This window comes from Gadus chalcogrammus, chromosome 4 (genome assembly GCF_026213295.1).
Source record: "Gadus chalcogrammus isolate NIFS_2021 chromosome 4, NIFS_Gcha_1.0, whole genome shotgun sequence".
In the NCBI taxonomy this organism is placed as follows: domain Eukaryota; kingdom Metazoa; phylum Chordata; class Actinopteri; order Gadiformes; family Gadidae; genus Gadus; species Gadus chalcogrammus.
The window spans coordinates 19,574,685-19,596,017 of record NC_079415.1 but is presented as its reverse complement, the minus strand read 5'-3'; the positions used below and the strand labels follow the sequence as shown (position 1 = coordinate 19,596,017).

At 42.9% G+C, this 21,333-nt stretch overlaps 1 protein-coding gene across 11 annotated transcripts; it reads left to right on the top strand.

The window, feature by feature from the left end:
* The first annotated feature begins 4,742 nt into the window (after window positions 1-4,742).
* On the top strand, window positions 4,743-20,387 carry LOC130381781 (PH and SEC7 domain-containing protein 2). 11 transcript variants are annotated; one of them, XM_056589550.1, is made up of 17 exons: window positions 4,744-4,870; window positions 5,936-6,008; window positions 7,409-7,923; window positions 8,329-8,407; window positions 8,584-8,878; window positions 9,096-10,043; window positions 10,639-10,719; window positions 10,830-10,942; window positions 11,075-11,133; window positions 11,315-11,404; window positions 11,507-11,550; window positions 12,722-12,894; window positions 14,938-15,008; window positions 15,211-15,356; window positions 15,430-15,574; window positions 16,326-16,472; window positions 17,353-20,386. In XM_056589550.1, the coding sequence occupies exons 3-17, from the start codon at window positions 7,459-7,461 to the stop codon at window positions 17,641-17,643; spliced, it is 3,147 nt and encodes a 1,048-aa protein (XP_056445525.1). In that variant the 5' UTR covers window positions 4,744-4,870; window positions 5,936-6,008; window positions 7,409-7,458; the 3' UTR covers window positions 17,644-20,386. The 11 variants fall into 11 exon arrangements, with proteins under 11 accessions (XP_056445519.1, XP_056445517.1, XP_056445522.1 ...); XM_056589544.1 differs by adding an exon at window positions 5,162-5,228 and having other exon boundaries at window positions 4,743-4,870; window positions 5,936-7,923; window positions 11,315-11,550; window positions 17,353-20,387; XM_056589542.1 differs by adding an exon at window positions 5,162-5,228 and having other exon boundaries at window positions 4,743-4,870; window positions 5,343-7,923; window positions 11,315-11,550; window positions 17,353-20,387.
* Window positions 20,388-21,333: the final 946 nt, after the last annotated feature.

The following is a 21,333-nucleotide window of genomic DNA, read 5'->3' as shown; positions in this document are numbered from 1 at the left end:
ACAATGATTGATCAGACAATATTCGTGGCTTTAGATTGATGGCTAACGTGAGCTAATAAACGTTAGCGGGGAGGGGGCTTTCATCAATATAGGATTAGTTTTGTAGGTGATATTTACCCTATCCCTATTACCACGGAAATAATATTTTTTCTGGCGTTAATTCTGAAAACTGTCTTTGTTTATTACATTTATTTTCGCAGAAATGGAAGCGTTTTATACCGAAGTAAAGCATTACCTGAAGCTAAAACAACAGCCTAATCACCGCCCTAAACTCAGAAGGCAGGACATTGGACAAGTTCATGGCCCTACCACTGGTCAAATCGTTGAGTTTTGGTACTTTTTGAAAGGTGAGGTATGAAACTGAATTGAGATGGATTTATATTCTCTCTCTCTCTCTCTCTCTCTCTCTCTCTCTCTCTCTCTCTCTCTCTCTCTCTCTCTCTCTCTCTCTCTCTCTCTCTCTCTCTCTCTCTCTCTGATTTTATAGGCAACACCTATGCACTTATCTCAGTGAATATTTTTTTAGATGTAATAGCGAATATCTTTCGCATGAACATAGCCTTATAGTCTTTGTTCCACTACAGCAAATTATATAAAATAGTTCACTTTCAGGGAGACTTGGGCCGAACAAAGAAGAAGAAAAACACACCAGAATAGGCCTGTTTAGTAAGCAGGATTTGATGCCGCATTCCTACACTTGTTAAATAAAATTCAATGTGGATGTAATCCAAGTATTCAGAATACAATACTCAGATTGAGTGATGAAACGGAATACGTTACATATTACATTTTTGGGCATGTATTCTGTATATGGATACATTTTAAAAGTTACCTTCCCAACACTGAGTACTTGTTTTTTTGCTTTGTAATACTCATGCAATACCATGATACCAGTAGATCTTGATGGAACTTTTCTGCTTTAAAGGTTGATGAATGTCCCCGCTGTCAGCATCATGAGGTGATGAAGACTGTGGCACCTGTCCTTCATCCAATTGATGCAAGCAAGGCATGAAGTGACCTTGCGGTTGACCTAATTGGTCCCCTTCCCACTACCGCATAGGGCAAAAGGTAGCTTTTATGCATGGCTGATGTATGTGTAACCACATTTAAAGATAGTCAATGCAAAATATTTGGTTTAAAGGAAAACTAGTGACAGGGATGGATTGTCTATTAACGATTATTACTACATTTACAACATTTTATGTTGCAGATTTATTCTGACAGCAACAGACCTTTTCACAAAGTGGGTTTTGGCAAAACCCCTGTGCACCAAAACAGCTGTTGAGGTGTCCAGAAAAATTGTGAACATTCTCCTCGACTTCGGTCTGGTCGACAGAATTATAACCGAATAGGCCTATGTCACACTTCCTGCTTCCGGAACACGTAGTAGGGTAATCCAACTTCCGGTCGCGTCTAGCAGCAACAACAATGGCAGCCCCCGTTCGCAGTTGTTCTTGTAGTGTACCGTGTTGCTCTACATCAGGACGTAGACAGCCATACCTCAGCTTCCACGCTTTCCCGAAGGACGAAATAAATCTTGGGTGAGATTAATTTTTGCCCAGTACTGTCCTAACGTGCAAGTGATTCTAGACTGCACAGAAATCAGGTGTGAGGCACCCTAATCACTCACCCTCCAGTCTGAAACATTCTCCCACTACAAGAATACCAACACCTTCAAAGGTCTGATTGGCATTGCTCCATGTAGAGTTATCACCTTAATTTCTAAGCTGTACACTGGTTCCATATCAGAAAGAGAAATCACACAGCAGTCAGGAATCCTGAGTCTACTTCAGCCAGGAGATGCATCCATGGCTGACAAAGGCTTTGTCATCAAGATGCTTTCTGAAGTTGGGGCTACCCTCATAATGCCGCCATTTAAAAGAGGCGCCAGGTTCACCAGAGGACACCGAAAAAACCCAGAGTATCGCCCGATTTAGAATCTTGGTGGAGAGGGCCATCAGAAGGGTCAAAGAATATCATATCTGGGACACGACCATTCCTCTGACTCTTTCAGGCTCTGTCAATCAGCTGTGGGTAAATTGTTGCTTGATTTTTAACCATCAAGGTCCTTTAGATGTGAAGGGCGATGTCCCAGTGTTACACATTAAAACACATGACATCACATGACTATTTTCAAACGTTTAATGTTCTTTGTTTATATTTAACAGAAAGAAATTAAAATGAAATTGTGTGTGTGTCCGTCCTTTTTAAATGTTTATTTAATGTTCGTTTCCAGTTTTTTCTTAAATATACATTTACATATATACATATTTACATTTAGCAGAAAGAAATGAAATGTTCTGTGTGTGTTAGGCAAGGCAACTTTATTTATATAGCACTTTTCATACACAAGGCAGACTTAAAGTGCTTCACATATAAACAGTCATAAAATAAAGTAATAGATGTGTAAAAGAAAACATGCAAAGAAATTAGTAAAATAGAAAGTTAAAAGGGCATTTTAGTATTAAAATAGAAAATAAAGGCAAAGTTAAAAAAGCTTTTTAGAAAGTGCAACGTATTTAAGATTTAGCAGAAAACTAATGCAAACATAAAAGTCTTCAGTCTTGTTTTAAAGGTGCTCAGAGTGTGTTACCTTAAACAAATGTTAAGGAATGTTCGTTTCCAATTCTTTGATTAAAAGAAAAAAATTTACATATATACATTTAACAGAAATAAATAAATGAAATGGGGTGTGTGTCCCTCGGCCATATTTACTTGGCATTCAGGAGGTATGTGTCCATGTATGTGTTAAAATAAAACACATAACCCAAACCTTGGGTTTCCTGACCACAAGTTGGTCAGTGGGTTCCGGGCGAATCCCCTGGAGCAAAAAGAAAAAAGATGTCAGCACATAAATCATATTGTCAGTGTAGCAACACTTAAGTCAGTGTTAGTCACGTCTGTCTATATACTAGAACTTCAAATACTATTATTGAGTAGACTATACAGGATGTTTGGCTAGGCCTGAGGTAAACACATAAACCTGTGTCGTTGGTCGGTGCCGCGACTGCAGAACACTGGAGGACAACAGAGGTGTTGGCACGCTTTTCTCCCATGTGAAGTGGTAGTGATGTGTCTGGAAGAGGAGTGCAACCACGTGGTTGCATAACGCCTCTACAGCAGCACATGAACAGGAGAATCCATAAAAATCACATAGGTGTAGCAGCACTCAGCACAATATATATATATATATATATATATATATATATATATATATATATATATATATATATATATATACACACACATACATACATACATATACACACACACACACACACACACACACACACACACACACACACACACACACACACACCTTGCTTTACACAAGGTAAATTGTGAACCAACAGTTTACCACATTAACATCATTGGATTAAGGAACAAAATATGAGAATCTGCAACAGCAGACATGAAACAAAACATTATCATCTGCAACAGCAGATCTGGAGAAAGAGAGAGCATTTTGGAACAGCAACAAGAAACAATAATAATAAAAACACATAGACTGAACATGCACCTGAATCTGTGAAGGTCTGGAACCATGCTCTAGGATATCCATTAGGCTACATATTACGAGGTGGTCCTGTTGTTTGAATCCCAAAATGTAAATCTAATTAACTTGGTCAGAAAGGTAGGCCTAAGTAACAGTCCCATTGATTCACAAAAGACTATGAAAAGCGAGATATTTTGATTTCAGACTCAGGCCTGACTTCCTAGCACTGTAACCTGCAGGGTGTGAGGCTCATCGGTTTTCTTCTGGGAACAGTAGCAGTTCGCCCGAACTTCCAGATTAACTAAATCTGACTAAATCTAAGAGAGGGAAAGATTAACACACCATACAGCAAAATGTATGGGCATTGGTAGCCTATGACAGCCACCCAGCCACTATGTTCTGACAGTAGCCTGGAGCTAATCTGACATGCTAGTGACACTTACATGTACGGTAGGCAGTGCCTACCTACCTATACCAAACATCTTGGGGTTCGTCAGGCAAAGTTTCTTGAGACACTCAAACTAAATATGTATTCCTACCAGTGTAAATAATATTTTGCGATTAATTAAAAAGGATGTTTTAACTGACATGTATTACTAATTAGTGCTATTTGTCACAGTCAAGCTACAGTGTCAACAGAATTAAAACTTACCTCTGTAATTAAAAATGTACTTCTCCCAGAAGAACTTATATCCCTTACGTAGTTTGGATGTTTCGACACGTGAGTGTTGGTTTACGATCCTAAGGACGTCGTCGTACGACAATTTAGGTAGGTTGGAGAGAGACTTGTGTAGCGGACGGGACCTACGTCCGCTTGGTAGGGGTAAATCACTCTTCCCTGAATGGCTGGAAGTCAGAGGATCTAGGTCCCTAACCCCCAGAACTATACGGCAAGTGTCGATACGTCATCTGTATGCGCAGGACCCCGAGTCGATCTGTCGTCTGTTACCCACAACCGCGGCTCGCCGGGTGAGAATGTGTTTTTCGTAGGCGGAATCCGGGAATCCATGAATGGACCAGGCCCATGCCTTACCGCAGAGAGACCCGGTTCGATTCCTGCCCGTGGCTCGTTAGTGCATGTTATCCCCTCTCTCTCCAAATACCTTCCTGTCTTACTATACAATAAAAATGATAAAACCTTCAAAAATAAATCTTTAAAATGAAAAAAAAGAAAGTGACGCCAGCAACGGAATGTGCTCTGGGGCCAATAATCTCTCCCGCCCCTGTTGGTCACGTGGTCACTAGCGCCCCCTCTGGTCTGGATGGTCCATCTGGTGGGAGACAACGACAAGTGAAAACCGGGGTCCATGGAGGGAAAAACCAAAACAATGATGCTAACGCTCACCCGAGCCTTGTAGTCCTGGCTAATTGGAGGTAATTTCGTTAAATTACTAACGTCATTTCAAAGATTTACAAAACTCGCTTTATTTTTTCCATGGAAACACGCAGTAAATAAACACTCGCTGAATGTTTATTTATTATGTGCGTTTCGAAATCGCCAATCTGCATGCATTTGAGCATGAAGGTCTGCCTTCTATGCAATGCCCGGAAAGATTCCCCGCTTCCTTTGAGAAGGAATACGATATTATTGAGCCCAGTGCCTGGATAGGAGTCGAACTAGGATGATTTCTGGTTTTACTACGTCATCCTTGGTGTCAATTTCAGGAATGAGGTAGAGACACTGCTCTGACGTTCTCTTCAGGACAGGGGGTTCGGCCTACTGTGCTCTCAGGTGTCTCCTCACGAACACCCTAAACACAACCAGCATTTTCTTGCATTTTTTTGTTGCCATTTCCAGCTCTCTTCCACCTTTTGCCCCTCCCTTCCCTTCTGTTTTATCCTAAAGGCGGATCAGAGTAACAGTGAAACAGAAGGAAGCAGATGTCCTATTGCGATCTTTCCTAAACAGATAGCAAAAGTGGACCAGACACACACATACATACTTTTACTCAGCTAGTCAGTCACCCTCCATGCATCAGTGACAGAACAATAGAGACGAAGGGCTGTCCAAACTAGGAAACAGCAACAGCTGTGCGAATTGCTAGTTGTGAAAGTAGGTTTGTGTGTGTGTGTAGCAGTAGAAGGAAGGCATTAACATCTCTACACACCTAGCTTAGTGGTGGAATGTGTACCGCAAGACCAACAGACTGATCCCATGATGATGATGCTGCTGTCTGGAGCCTAGAGTGCAATTCCACAGGAATCAACAACGGCTCTTTACTAAAGTGTGGATTGTAAGGATATTCTAAATGTCTCTGAGTAGATTTAGCTTTGGGACAACAATGAACGTAATAGTTATTACATTCATTCTCCATGTTGCTTTACTAGTTGCAAACCTTACCGACCTCTAGTATTTATTGATATATTATTGCATCATGCAGGTTCTAGATCTGAATATTAACAATCTGTATGATGGTTTAATGTCACTCCTTCCCTCAGGCCTAAAATGTGTCGGTGTCCTCCATGCAAATACTGGTGGCACACTCTGAAAGGGAAGAAGTAAAGTATTAAGGTATTTAAAATGACCATACATCTGCTTTGCACGGCTCCGAGGTTTTATCTTTTAAATAGTCTAGCAAAAAGTGCTTTGAAAAATGTAATGCACTCATTGCATAACTGTTGATGCTAATGACAAAATTGAGATGCAATATTGTATATATTGAAAAATCCATAATCCTTAATATAAACACGACACCCACTATGCTCATGTTGTTGTGAAAGTGGTCTGTGTTCAGTGGATTCTGAGGAACACATAGGAAATAAAGTTAATTGATCATTTTGTTCCCCATTCTTTCCCCAACAGAGCAGTAGTACCGTTTTCAGAGCAGGGTCTAGAATGAAAACGTTCTTTGCCTTTTGCATGAATAATTACCAAGTGAGAAGTGAGGACCCACACAGGAAATGTGGTCAAGACCGTTAGGAATGGTAGCTATGAAACATGACTAGAATAACAAATATGCACATTGAATGTAGAAACAAGAGTGGTATCCAACGAGGAAATGGTTAAACTTTAAATAGGAAGAAAGGGTTAGGGTTAGAAGGGAAGTACTCAACACATGCTAAATTATGTTTCTTGAGACATGAGGGTGGATACTGTCCTTTGGACGTTTATGTGTGTGGTCATATTTCCTCAGCTTAGTTACTGTGCCCTTGGAGCATGAAGACCACAAGAAAGTCAGTTTAACTGTTCAGCAACAAAACCTCTCCAAACCCCACCCTCTCAGACTATCTCTCAATCACCGGCTCTTTCTTGTGTTCCTTCTTGCCATCTCACGCACACAACACTTGAGTGTTTTTTCGTTCATGTCAGGAAGTACGCATGGCGCTTTAATAAAAACGTAAGTGCACATCATATCCGCAATGCCAATGCAAACAGTGGGACGCTAGTCAAAGATTCCGCTAAAGATTGGATACATTTGATTTACCGTTGGTAAGTTAAATCTACAAGGGATGGTTGTTTATTTGTGCGTAATGCTACATTTCAGAGTTGTGATGTTTTTTTTTTAACTTGTGTTAGCTAGCTTTTTTATGCTACTATTAACTAGCATTTCTTTACATTCACATTTGTAGGACCCTAAGCAATGAGGTAATGTTGTTTTCCCCTTTCTGTGTTGTGCGTATCTTCACGTTTTCTTTGTATTCTTGTGTGAGCATTAGTGTTTTCACCATCCTATGTCTTTGAGGTTACTCAAACAGACACTTAAATAAGACAAAAGGTTTTTAGAATGGTGTCACCTACAGATCCCCATTATTTGTGTTTGGGTCACATGACTTCACTTTTATCTTAATGTCCTTTGTCTTCAATGGGCTATGTTACTTCTGGTCATAGTATACTTGTAGAGGTTCTATACATGATATATTCCTGGCGGCAGTAGATGACCGGGACAGCTCATTTCTATTTAATTCCCACAGCTCTCCACGAGAGACCCTGGACGTCAAGCACCAGCCCAGCGCCCACGCCCATGGAGCAGGCCTGCTGCCCCTCCTCTCTACCAGATGAGGGAGAACCCCACCTCCAGAAGGAACCGGAGCCCGTAGACCCCCCTCTGCAGGTCAACGGAGCGGAGCCAAAAGAGGAGGCGGGGATCGGGGGATTGGTGCACGGCGGTCATCTGGGGAAAGCGGAAGCTCAAGAGGAGGCGGATCCATGGGAGACGATGGCCTGCCCAGTGTACACCATGACCCGCACCTCGGCCGCCCTCTCCTTCGCCACCGTGCTGTGGGACATGCCCGGGGACCGCCCGGACGCCTGCCACCCGGACCCAATGGACGAAGAGGAGGAAGAGGAGGTGATGGCCGGTCTGGAGGACAGTCCCACGCTTCGGCCTTCCAAAGGCGTATGCGCCGAGCGGCGAGGGCCACCGGACATCGCTTGGGAGCGGGACGGGTTGGACAAGTCTGTGGAGAACGGAGCAGATATTTCCGGGGTATGTTTGTCAGACGACACCTGACTTGCTGGTCCTTACTTTGCTCTCAATAGCCATGATGTGTGGGTGTAAACATCAGTTCTGTGTGTAGCGACATATGTACAGGGTGTGCATATACATTGGTGTCATGACTACTGGTCCTATATTACTTAGAAATCAAAAACCCCTAAGTTTGAAGTAGTTGTCTCTAGGGTTATGTAGTTGTCTCTTGGGCTAGGTAGTTTTCTCTAGGGTTAGGTAGTTGTCTCTAGGGTTATGTAGTTGTCTCTAGAGCTAGGTAGTTGTCTCTAGGGTTAGGTAGTTGTCCTTAAGGTTAGGTAGTTGTCTATATGGCTAAGTAGTTGTCTCTAGGGCTAGGTAGTTGTCTCTAGGGCTAAGCTTTATTACTTCTGTTGCAATCTGCAGTCATATGACGTGGCTGGCGAGGAGCAAGAGATGCAGGAAGTGAAACATCCGGTGCTGCGGTCTTCAGAGTGTGTTAGCGGTGAGTGTTTGTAGCAGAATCTGTGTGTATGTATATGTTTGTGTAGATATATATATATTGTAGAAACCTTGGAGGTTAACACATTCCCCCCACCGTCTACTCATTGCCTGGAGATTTAGTTGTTCAAATTGATCCCCAAGACATTCACTTCTCTAATTGTTTCCCTCTCTCTCCAGAAGCCATAAAGAGTCCAGATTTAGCGAACGAGGAGAAGGAGGTAGTGCTAGGAAGACCGGCTGCTGCGACTCCTCCTGCTAATGCCCTGCCTTTCCCTGAGGAGGTTTTCTGCTCCGGCCCTGAGGAACCAGAGCCATCATTCGTCTACATGACCTCACTGGCTCCTTGCTCCCAGGTCGCGCCCCAGGAGCCCCCCATGAGCTCTGCGGAGGGAGAGGGAGATGGGGATCAATCTGATGAAGAGCGCGACCATCCCCAGACCGCCTGTTCTGTGTGCACTAGTCGGGGTGGCGTGTGAGTAGAGCTTAGTACCTTTCCTGAGAAATTCGGAACTCTCTCTGCCTTTGTTTGTCTGAATAAAAGGAAGCACGCTGATTACTAGAAGTAGTGCAGTCTCTGTGTTCTACAAACGTTATTAATCCATTAATAATTATATTTCCCATCTCTCTACAACATTGAAATGACACTCACAATACCTTGTGTGTTTCTCTGTGTTTGTATTTTACTGTAGGGAAGCGCGTGGGGAGACGATGCTAGCAGACAGGGCAGGGCAAGCCAGGCAGACGCATCCACAAGTTATGAGTTCAGAAGCTTTTTTTTCAAGTGCGAAGCAGTGCTTGCAACGACAAGTCATGGACGCAAAGGAGGAACTACAAGAATGGCCAGAGATAGCGCTCACCGATGACGACACAGAAACAAAACCATGGCACGAGCTGTCAGAAGGGTTCTACTTACAGGGGAGCGATTTAGGAGTGGGAACGTCTGCCTCTCTTCAGAGGGTCTTGGAGAACAGTCAATATCTGTTAGACCAGTCGGCTGAGCATCTGACATCTGATGGATCACGGCTGTTGAAAGCCCGACCCTCGAAGTTACCCCAACACAGAAGGGGTGATCAGCTGGAGCACATGGGACAACTGGCTGAGCTCGACCCGTTGGGTGAACCACAACAAGAGGAGGCGTCACCTGAGGTCACGACGGATGATGAGATGGAACGTTCCGAACAACATCAAGAGGGAGCTGTGTTAGTAGAGTTAGGACTTGGAGTTGGAGGAGGAGGAACTGAAACCAAGGAGGATGGAGTTACGGAGATGGAAATGACCAGAGTTTTGTCAAATCCCTCGTGTCTAGAATCTGATTCAGAAGGTGACCAGGCCGCTGAGCCGGTCCCGAAGCCACAGAGACCGGAACACTGTGTCGCTGAATCACAGGGGTCGCCCCTGAGGATGGCCGTGGGGACTGAGTTTGTTTCAGTAGAGCGACCCATGGACCAATCACAGCAGACCCACCAGGAGGCAGAATGTTCTTTGAGCTCCGGGGCCCCGCCCACCAACACCGATCCACTGGAGCTGCACTTGAACGGGGGAGGTGTGGACCGGCAGAAGGCCCGGCGGCTGGCCCAGAGGCTGTACCATCTGGAGGAGGTCCAGCGCGTGGACGTGGTCGGACACATGGACAAAGAGTAAGGTCATCTGCCAGGGTTCAGGTCCCAGCGGTCTCTGGCTGCAGGTTCTAGTTCTACATGCAGAACCAGGCCATGGTTATACGTCTCTGCTCAAGTCCATAGTCTGGATTCAAGCTTGATATACTGATATTAATGGAGCTTAAAAGTATATTGGTACATGTATGTAGCAAGCCTGAACAATACATCTTATGAGGCCTTTGTAATGAACATTATACATTTTAATTCTCATTAGTTGTTACATTGTCGATGTGTACTACTTTTCACCTGCGGGAAGAAACATTTGACAGCCAAGCTATATGAAACCCTTTCTGCCTGCCCAGTGGTCCAATCTACCCTCCAGCAGCTGATGGAAGGGGTTCATTTTGGATACTGGCTGTAAACATTTTGTTAATGCCCTTTTTGAAGAGGTTTCACATGCACACATGGGCTTTTGACTTCCTTATATTCATTGATAGGCCAACGCTGTGTGATGTAACCTTCACCATGCCATTGTCAGGTTGCTTCAGGTTTTACATAAAATTATATTATGAGATGGGAGGGAGTTTATGTATGTATATAACTATTTAACAAAATGCTTCTTCCCATGATCCAGCGATGACTTCAGCAGGGCAGTAGGAGAGGAGTTTCTGTGCTTCTTTGACTTCAGCAGCCAAACGTTGGACAACGCCCTAAGGTGAGAACCTTACACGCCGGTTGTCGACCCAGTTTCCGATGTCCACCAATGTTAACATACTTAGTGTTCAGACTGTTAGCGTTCCTCCTAGCCTTGTTTTTATTCTTCAGGTCTTTCCTGAAGGAGGTGGTTCTTGTAGGGGAGAGCCAAGAGAGAGAGAGAGTTCTGCAACATTTCTCCACTCGCTTCCATCAATGCAACCCTGAGGTCTCTTCCTCTCCAGGTCAGTGAATATCCGGCCAATATTAATATTATTATTATTAATCCTCATCAATCAAGATATCACAAGCCATTCATTTGATTGGAGGCAAGCGCATGCGTCTTCTCTTAATCCTAATCATGTGTTCATCTGTAGGGTCAGTGCTAACCCTCACCTGCGCTATGATGCTCCTCAACACTGATTTGCATGGACAGGTGGGCTCTAGATATAACTAACAGGCTTCTTAACCTAAATACTTCAATATTCAGATTTATTTTAGTTTACTTATTATTAGAAATTGTAATAACCACAATTAATAATATCTGTAATTATGTTACTATCTTGACAGTTATTAAGCAATTCTGTGTGACATGTCCTCCATGCCCGTGTTCACAGAACGTAGGAAAAGCCATGTCCACCTCCAGTTTTGTGTCCAACATGGAGGGAATGAATGATGGCCAGAACTTCAACAAGGACCTGCTTAAAGTACAACACCTCCTATCCCTTTATTGCTTTTCAGTAAATAGTTCAATGAAATTGTTCAAGGGTGATCAAAGTCTGTGTTTATACCAATACATTATCTTTCAGAGCTTCTACAACTCCATCAAGGGCGAACCACTGCAGTGGGCTCTGTAAGTAGCTGGAAAGTACAGATCTAAGATTTGCGGTGAAATAGAACGTTGCAGAGATCGTTACAGCGGTGTGAGTTGGTTTGATTCTGATGGCTGAAGGCCTCTCAATGGATTAACCAATCTTAGAGTGTGATTTTAGAAGATATTGACAAACCTGCCCCAGTATTAGAAACGTTGACAACACACTGACTTATTTGCGGCATACCAAAAGCCCAAAATGGTATTTGTACAGTGGAAATATCACTGCGTTGATCTTTAGTTTCTCACCAGTTTCCAAGAAGAGCAGGGGTTATTATTTGTTCCTCCCATTCCAGGTGATATACAGTCCCTGAAGTTTGGGAATCTGCCATTATGAAAAACTTTATTTTTGGATTCTCATCTTACTGCAAGCATTTGACGCAAATCTTTCATTAGATTGTAACCAAACGGTCCCTATTATTTTATGTCCGATTTTAAGAAGTTTCATATAATATTTTGTTGATTTTATTATTTTGAATATGATTTTTATTAGTCGTAGTAGCATTGATAGTTGTTATTTTTGTTTATAGTAGTTTTCATTTTGTTAGAAGTGATTGTTTTGCGTTCGCATTATTATTATTTTTATGAATATTGTTGATGTTATAGTGATATTAGTGGTGGTAACATGACATGTAAATTACACCTTGCATCATATTACTCTTATACACCTCTCACACGTATCACTCTTGTAATCCTCTCACACATTGTATCACTCTTATTGTACACCTCTCACAAGTGGTATCACTCTTGTACTCCTCTCACACGCCGTATCACTCTTATTGTACACCTCTCACATGCTGTATGACACTAATTGTCCAACTCTCACACATATCACTCTTGTAATCCTCTCACACGCCATATCACTCTTATTGTACACCTCTCACACGTTGTATCCCTCTTGTACTCCTCTCAAACATAGTATCACACTTATTGTACACCTCTCACATGCTGTATGACTCTAATTGTACACCACTCACACATCTAGTTCTTCACTCTAATTGTATATATCACACGTAGTATCCCTCTTATTGTAAATCTTACAATCATCATATCACTCTTGTTGTACACCTCTGACATGGTGTATCACTCTTATTGTACACCTCTCCCACTGCGTCTCACTCTCGAGGGCCATCTCTGTCCTTGCTTCCTGAAGGGATGAAGAGGAGCTGAAGATGCTGTCCGTGCAGCAGGGTGAGGACCTGAATGAGGGGGGGCTGCGCTCAAAGAGCAACCCCTTCCAGGACGTCCCCCACGACAAGACGGCCCGTGTGTTCAAGCAGGGCTTCCTGCAGCGCAAAGCCCACGCCGACATCGACGGAAAGCGCAGTGAGTACCGCTGGAGCACTGTCCTTCCTAACCCTGACCCTTTCCATGGTTATTAAGCGTATATACATAGGAATCTACACTTAATTAAGGCACTTTAGTTAAGACAATGTGCACATTATTCTCAAGCATGATTTCCCATGTTAGCAAACAGACCAAAATGGTTGCAGTGTTACCTTTCCTAAATAGGAGCTATACATCTAGATATAAAAACTAGGGCAGTGCTATTTAGGTGTGTTATGGGATAATGTTCTCCTTTTAAAGGAACAACATACTTTGCAAAATAAGGTTAATTTCCACTTCCCGTCATCAAACGAGAGGCCCCATACTATTTCTTTTCAAATAGCCCATCGCTTGATTCTATCAAGTATACATTTGACTGAGGTTAACCAAAATCAATAGAGGCTAATGGGATGGACTAACTCCATCAATGAAGTGAGGTTATATAACAAAAACAGCAGACCCAAAATAAGGATATCTAAGTGATTTCACTTGCCATTCTGAATAATAAATAAAAAAGACCTTGCTTGTTTTGGAGCGATATTTTGTAGTTTGTTGATCTCTGGTCCCTGTGCGACCATCATTGTGTAACGTCACAAGCAGTTTGCACCTGAGAATAGTTTGAGTTAATAAAAAAAAAAAAAACTCAAAATCAAACCCTTCCTTCTATTCACTGTTCAACAAGAGACGATTTACTGTTCACTAACAGAAGATTCACTGTTCACCAAGAGAGACGATTCACTGTTAACCAAGAGAGACGATTCACTGTTCACCAAGAGAGACGATTCACTGTTAACCAAGAGAGACGATTCACTGTTAACCAAGAGAGACGATTCACTGTTCACCAAGAGAGATTATTCACTGTTCACCAAGAGAGATTATTCAATGTTCACCAAGATAGATGATTCACTGTTCACCAAGAGAGACGATTCACTGTTCACCAAGAGAGACAATTCACTATTCACCAAGAGAGGCGGTTCACTGTTTACCAAGAGAGACGATTGAGTGGTCACCAAGAGAGGATTCACAATGAGACAGTGAAAGATGGAGGGTGTTATCTACCCTCATCCATTGATGGAGCAGCTTCAATTGATTTGGTCATATCCAAATCCGGTCGCATCGAGCGTTGGGCTGATTTAGACGAAAGATGTTACCGTGCCTCTCTTGGAAAATAACCATTTGCTAAAAGCCTGAATATTCCTTTAAAGCACATTTGAATGTTTATTATGAGGGTATAATTAACAATTATTTGCAGATGGTGAGGTGAATAATTGTTTTAGTATATACTACACGTGAATATAAAAATAAACAAGATAACACTTATTGCCGGGATTTATTTGTTTTTATTAGCCGTTTATTTGTTTTTATTAGCATGACGAGACGACCGTCACGTTTACGTTCCATACGTTACTTGCTGTTTTATAAATATAAGCAAATTTTGCCTTGAAAAACGGTCTAGACCCTATTGAGTTGCTCTTTTTTTGTTTTTAGGGATAGCATTTTGTTGAATTTCTTGTGTTATTTCCTCTGAAAGACTTGCAAAGCAGGACGTTTTGCGATGAAAACAATATCCAGAGTTTGAGATCTCAATCATGGGATATTGCCCAACATCCTGAGATAGCGAACCAATCAAATTGCGCCATCTTAGGAGGTTCATGTGTAGCATATACTAAACACAATTATCCGGTATTGAAGAGGAGTGTAATGAGCAACGTGGAACCAGAGACAAAGAGCAAAGATTCCTCCGCCCTGAGCCGCAAATAGATGACCTATCAGTACCTGAGGAATGTCAATAACGTATTCATATATAATATATAGACCATGCCCATTAAAAAAATGTATATACATATATTTGTTATACTTTTCTTAAGTTTTATTCAATTACGGTATTTTTCCTCTTCCTGGAAGTGGGGGGTTGTTAGGCCATCTATTGGGGCCCCCCGCCGTTCCAATATCTCCTGTATGCAGTTTATTAACATCAACCGACTTCCACAGCATTCACTATCAGTGGATACATTTCTGACCCACAATGTGCCTGTGTTTCAGCTCCGTGGGGTAAGAGGAGCTGGAAGACGTTCTACGGCGTGCTCAAGGGACTGGTCCTCTACTTCCAGAAGGTGGGTGCCTGAAGGCTCATCCCTCGGTGGGGAAGGGTTTCCCCCTCGGGACTTCTGTTGTAATTCTGTGGAAACACTGAACTGTGTGTGTGTGTGTGTGTGTGTGTGTGTGTGTGTGTGTGTGTGTGTGTGTGTGTGTGTGTGTGTGTGTGTGTGTGTGTGTGTGTGTGTGTGTGTGTGTGTGTGTGTGTGTGTGTGCTAGGATGACTACAGGAAGGGGATGCAGGGGGAGGAGGAAGTGGTCAGTGTGCACCACGCGCTGGCCGAGGAGGCCGCCGACTACACCAAGAAGCCTCACGTGTTCCGCCTGCAGACGGCCGACTGGAGGGTATTCCTGTTCCAGGCCTCGTAAGTGTAATCTATTGATATAGATAAAGATATAGATCTATATCACCTGGTTGTTCACCACCTCTCTCTCCAGGTCGAAGGCGGAGATGAGCTCGTGGATCTGCCGCATCAACCTGGTGGCCGCGCTCCACTCTTCCCCTCCCTTCCCGGCCGCCGTGGGCTCCCAGAAGAGGTTCACCAGACCCATCCTGCCCGCCTCGCAGTCTGCTCAGACCCTGGTGAGAGAGACACTTTACCACACACTTTAAGGTACAACCATGTCGAGCCATGAATAACTGCAGCCGATGAAAAGATAAGTTAATATTTATGGTACAGCAGCGCTGGTCAGCTAGGGGCTCGACCCTTGTATGGTAAACACTCTCTGACCTAGACCTTACTAAGTTATCTGTGATGGTGGTAACATTTAATGTGGTTAGGGGGTTACACACCTTAAAAGTACTGGGTTTGAACCCCAAGGTCAGAGGCATCCTTTGAGCAAGATGTCCTTCCCCCTACCTGCTCCTTAACGACATGTGTCTGAACTCACTGTAGGTTCCTGTGGATATGAGCGTCTGCAGCTAAATGACTAAGCAATAGTCTCCCATGCCTGACTTAAATATCTAAAGTCTGATGAAAGAAAAGCTCATATGAGTGTCGACCACTCATGTTGCTGGAGGATGTCCTCCGTAAGCCCGTCATTGGCCAACAAAAACTCGGCTAGCAGCAGTCACCTGAATAAAAAAAAAAAAGTTTCTGTAAAGGTTTAAAGTGGACACTGATCGATGTCTGATCCTGTGTGTCAGGGTTTGGGTGGTTCTGATTCTCTGTGTGCTAGCGTTTTGGTTTGGGTGGTTCTGATTCTCTGTGTGCTAGCGTTTTGGTTTGGGTGGTTCTGATTATCTGTGTCAGGGTTTGGGTATAGGTGGTTCTGATTCCCTGTGTGTCAGGGTTTGGGTGGTTCTGAATCTCTGTGTTCTGGTCCGGTCCCAGGAGCGTCAGCTGCACTCCCATGCCGGCATGCTGGAGTCGTTTGATAAGGACCTGAGCTTCCTGCAGGAGAGTGCCTCGGACGGCCGCAAGGCCCGGGCTCGGGACCTGGAGGAGCAGCGCCTCCGGGAGGAGTACCTGCTGCATGAGGTGGGGGGCAGTCTGGGTATGGATCTTGGTCTGGGTCTTGACCTGTTTTGGTGTAAAAACATTAGAGTGTGTGTGTGTGTGTGTGTGTGTGTGTGTGTGTGTGTGTGTGTGTGTGTGGGGGGGGAGGGGGGGTGTTCTGGTCACAATGAGCATCTGAACATTTTCACATCAATCTTTGAATTACACTAAAGATTGCATATGTTTACAGATTTGTATAATTCATTCACTATACTTGTACTCTATACTGTACTTGTACTCTATACCAGTCTTTCAAAAAGACTGGGTCGCGGGAGATTTGAATTGGGTCGCCAGGTAATGTAAATAAATAAAAAAGATTTTTTTTTTTTTTTTTTACACATTATGATAGTACGGAATGTTTTGATAGTATGATAGTACTGAATGTTTGTATTGTTCTGATAATATTACTTATAACATTGAATCTAGTTGAAAGGCTAACGTTCATTGTGTTTGTTTTACTGATGGGAGGAAATAAAACCAATGAGATAGCAAAACAAGTATAAAGTATTTAATATTTAGATTATTATTATTATTAGTGCCAAAAACACAGTTTTGATTTATCTCTTCGAAATGGCTGTTTTTAGGTTGATATATAAGGGGATGCGGAATTGGCACTAAAAACATTCAGTAATGTTCATTTATGCACAAATTCGTTCTTCTCACGATTTTATAGATAAGGCCTATTGTGAATTGGTTCGCGATGGTTGGTAATTTTAAAAAAAATGGGTCCCCGGAAAAAAAGTTTTGGAAACGCTGCTCTTTACTTTACTCTCTATATAATATGTCTATTTAATCATTGTGAACTAATCAGATGTTAATGGGGACATTGAACTGACCCGGGTCTCCGTTTCTCTGAACCCAGAAATGTCGGTACGAGGGCTACATGGCCGTGCTGGAGGCGTGGAGAAGCTTGGACCTCCTGGACGGCGCTACTGTCGGGGACACAGAACTCAGACTTCTGGACCGAGCCATGTTTAGAAACTTTCTAGAGGACATCGAAGAGGAGAGTGAGGGGCTGGGAATGAAGAAGTCTGTCTCCAGCCCCTCTCTGGAGTTTGAGATGGTGCCCCCGCTGGTCAAAGTAAGGCGCAACGTCTCAGAAAGACGGACTTGCCGCAGGAATATCATTGCTCGGCGAAACAAAGAGCTCTGAGTGACTTTAAACTAAAAGTGTTGACCGTCTTTAGTAAACTGTGTACAAGAGCCATAGGGATTAGGTGTTGTTGCTTTGTAGCAATGCATTTAGGGTACTGTAGTCTTTAGAGATTTAGTTAGGGACTAGTCTGATTGAGGCATATGGGATTCATCTGTCCACCGTTGTAAGTTTGACTTTGAAATGCAAGTATTTTAGTCATATTTTATACATTTCTTCTTGGTTTGCACTTTTACAAAAAAGAACCTCAAAAACTAGTTTTTTATTTTATTTTGAATAACTCGAAAATTGAAATGGACCTAAATAGTTCAGTTGTGTTTACGTGGTTTCATAATTGTTAGTAACTAGTAACGTGTTTGACCACTAGAGGGGGCCGTAACATAGGAAATATCTTGAAATGAAGTTGACGGTACAAGGTGTGGTTGGAATGATATTTACCTTTATTTTGTTACATTTTAAATGGTCTTAATTGATTGTTGCGATTTGAGAGCTTATATATTTTTATATTTTTTGAGCATCTGTTATAAACCAGTTCCTGTTACAACTGTGTAGTTCATATTGAAGGCTTCATAACCTTTAACCCCTCTTGTCCAATCATAGAAAATAAAAACAAATATTACAAATATATTTTTTAGATTTATCATTTTAAGTCGAAAAATAGACTGAAATTTAGTTAACCATAAAATAATCAGTAAATATATTTATAATCTATTTATAGCATATACATTTGTGATCATATGGTTCAGTATGACATTCATTTAACTATAACCTCTCTATGTAGGACCTCCGTTTTCATCATGATTGTGTGTGATCTCTGTAGTGGCACAGTCCCCATTTTGTTCTCTTGTCAGCATGATGAGCAGTGGTCAGCCAGGGATGACTGACAATAAGAACAGGATGTCTACCACCCCTGTAGAGAGAGAGAGACACACACACACACACACACACACACACACACACACACACACACACACACACACACACACACACACACACACACACACACACACACACACACACACACACACACACACACACACACACACACACACACAGATTCCATGTTAATGTCCCCGTCCAGCATTAAACGCAGGAATGTGGTTGGACAATAGGAAACGCAAGGCAGAGCATACACAATACAGACGCACCGTCCCGCTGTAAGCTCCATAGTGCCTTAGTGCCCAGAGCAACACATCGAAACAAGCCCTCCTTCAGAGTAGGTACTGTCTGGACTAGTCCTCCTCATAAATATACTGTTTACAAAAGCAGTGGTAGCCTATAGGGCTTGTTCATCATAATGCATCGTGGGATTTTTGGTTTGGCGATACTCCACCATTTTGAGAGGACTCGAGAGTTTTGAAGGACTGTACAATATTAAATCAAGGTAAATATACCAAAACCTAAGCTAATGAAAACTTTGTTTTGCCACGTCTCGCATGAGAAACACTGGAAGTTTCACACATAACATATCTCCCAATAATGACTAATCATTTTATGATTAATTTCTATACAATGAGCAATAAAACATGACCAACTTAATCAGTAACCTTCCAATGCTCCTATGTTTCCAAAATGGAGGCGATCACTGTGATGTGAGGTCACGATTTACCTCCCTCCCATGAATGGAATGCATGGAAATCCGCCCTCCCATGATTCCCCAAGGATTTATGGAAGGGCGGTAATTCGTGACCTCACACCTGACCTCACATCCCATGGATTCATGGGATTAAACACCTATCACAATTTGCTTCCATTGATTCATGAATTCAAATAATGCAATGCAAACTACTCCATTTCAATATATATTTTTGACAAATAATGCTGTTTTTCCTGTGTGATCTCTATGAGCCTGTAGCCACATAGGATCCTTATTTAGGATACTTAGGATACTTATTGAACTGTTTACAGTCTGCTCTGTGTGAAACTTTGCAACATGGATCATTATCCCCACAACTTTAAACAGTTGTGTCTTGGATATGTGGTTGGATCATTATTGTTTTGTCACTCATGACCTTGGATATGCTGCCATCTGACTTTTAACAAGGTGTATTGCTTTTTACAAACACCTGTTCTAGAGGCAAAACAAAGAAAGCCAAATCCATGTCTGGAGGAACAACAGACAGGGGGCTGAGCGTCGGTTGGTTGGGATGGGTAAATGAGGATGGGGCCAAGCTCTATATTCACCAATATGGAGGAACAATGTCTCATTAAGGCCATGTCCACTCCTCACAATACGATCAGAATACCCCCTCTCATTGTAAAAACGCATCGAGCTGTAGAAACGGTGTACAAATTCCAGGCCTATATACTACAGAACTCCACCTAAAAAAGAAGACGAGGCGGAGCATGCGCATGAAGCCTGTGTGCTGTATACACGCATACAGTCGAGGAGGGGAAACGGAAACATTTTAGATTGAGCTGAAAATAGTTTTTATTACGTACAGTTATTTACCAAGGGGCTGGATTTAAAGATACAAAAATAATACAAATCAAATTAAACAACAAATTAGACGGAAATCTAAAATTCACATTATCTGGTCAGAGTTAGATGGAGGAGGGCGTCACTGAACCCCCCGGGGCTGGGCTGCACCTTGTTGGATGAGGCCGTTGGTGTCTGTATGTGAGAATAAAAAGAGACAGCTTAACCCAAATGAAATGTTATTTGGTGACTGACTTGTGTGGGAACCCTTAAGATCGGATTTAGGATTCGTCCGATGAAGGTATGAATGTTTTTACCAAGGTTCCTATTTTCCCTTTGCTTCATAACGGCACACGTGTCTGTGAGGGATATTTCCTGCATTGTTAAGCTCAGAGAGAATCACTGGGCGGTCCCACTAGGACATGGACAGGGACGCATTGCTACTTCAAGAAGAGCCAACAGTCGGACCCCCCTCCAGACACTTTAAGTGGTCGTAGCAGCAGGGGGCGGGCGTCATCAGAGAGAACCACCACACTCTGGGGAGAGTGTTGTTTTGTTGGGAGTTTTTTTTCTTTTCCCTCTCTCGTTCCACCCCTTGGCCCGCCGGTCTGTAGTCTTCTCTGGGGAGATTTTCTGTGCTCAGCCAGGCTTGGTTGAGTAATTAAAAGGGCAGGAAGGAACCCAAGTCTGGGTCGTAAGGGAAGCTTGTCCAGCGTCCTTTTTATGCTGGCCTCGCCCGAGCTGTACAAAAGCCTCTGAATGCCGATAAATAAAACAAAAAGTAATTCCTGATCCCCATTTTTTTTTTTTTTGCCTCATCCCTCTTCTGTTATAACAATTCCGACAAAACACCTGCGTCGTTTCGGCCACTGACCGACCGGCGCTCGCTATAAAAATCCCAGAAATAATCGTTATCGAATACGGCCCCGCAACGTGTGCTGTCGTAATGATATGTTGCTAAATGTTTTTTAGAAGCAGGACGACGGTTGCTGCGATTGTCCAATCAGCGTCCATCTGACGTCGCTCCTCGAGCCGAGCGCTCCCTCTTGGCGCGTATTGTCCTTCTGCCGCTGCACTGCTCGCTCTACTTGTCTGGTGTTTATCTCCTGTCCCGCATCAGCCAACCCATTCACCTCTCCCTGTCTAGGGTTTCTCTGTTCTTTACTGTGTTACCCTACTAGTATTCAGCAGCAGTGGCACACCGCCTCTGTGGTTTCATAGTTTTGTGTCACATGAAACCGTCATCATCCACGATACCGTCATCAGACAAA

Bases quoted from the DNA above. Each gene is read 5' to 3' on its own strand.
- LOC130381781 (XM_056589541.1), top strand. From the start codon at position 7,372: ATGACCGGGACAGCTCATTTCTATTTAATTCCCACAGCTCTCCACGAG. The intron at 10,720-10,829 runs GTGAGAACCTTA...TTTATTCTTCAG, and splicing joins ACGTTGGACAACGCCCTAAG to GTCTTTCCTGAAGGAGGTGG. The intron at 11,134-11,314 runs GTGGGCTCTAGA...CCGTGTTCACAG, and splicing joins ACACTGATTTGCATGGACAG to AACGTAGGAAAAGCCATGTC.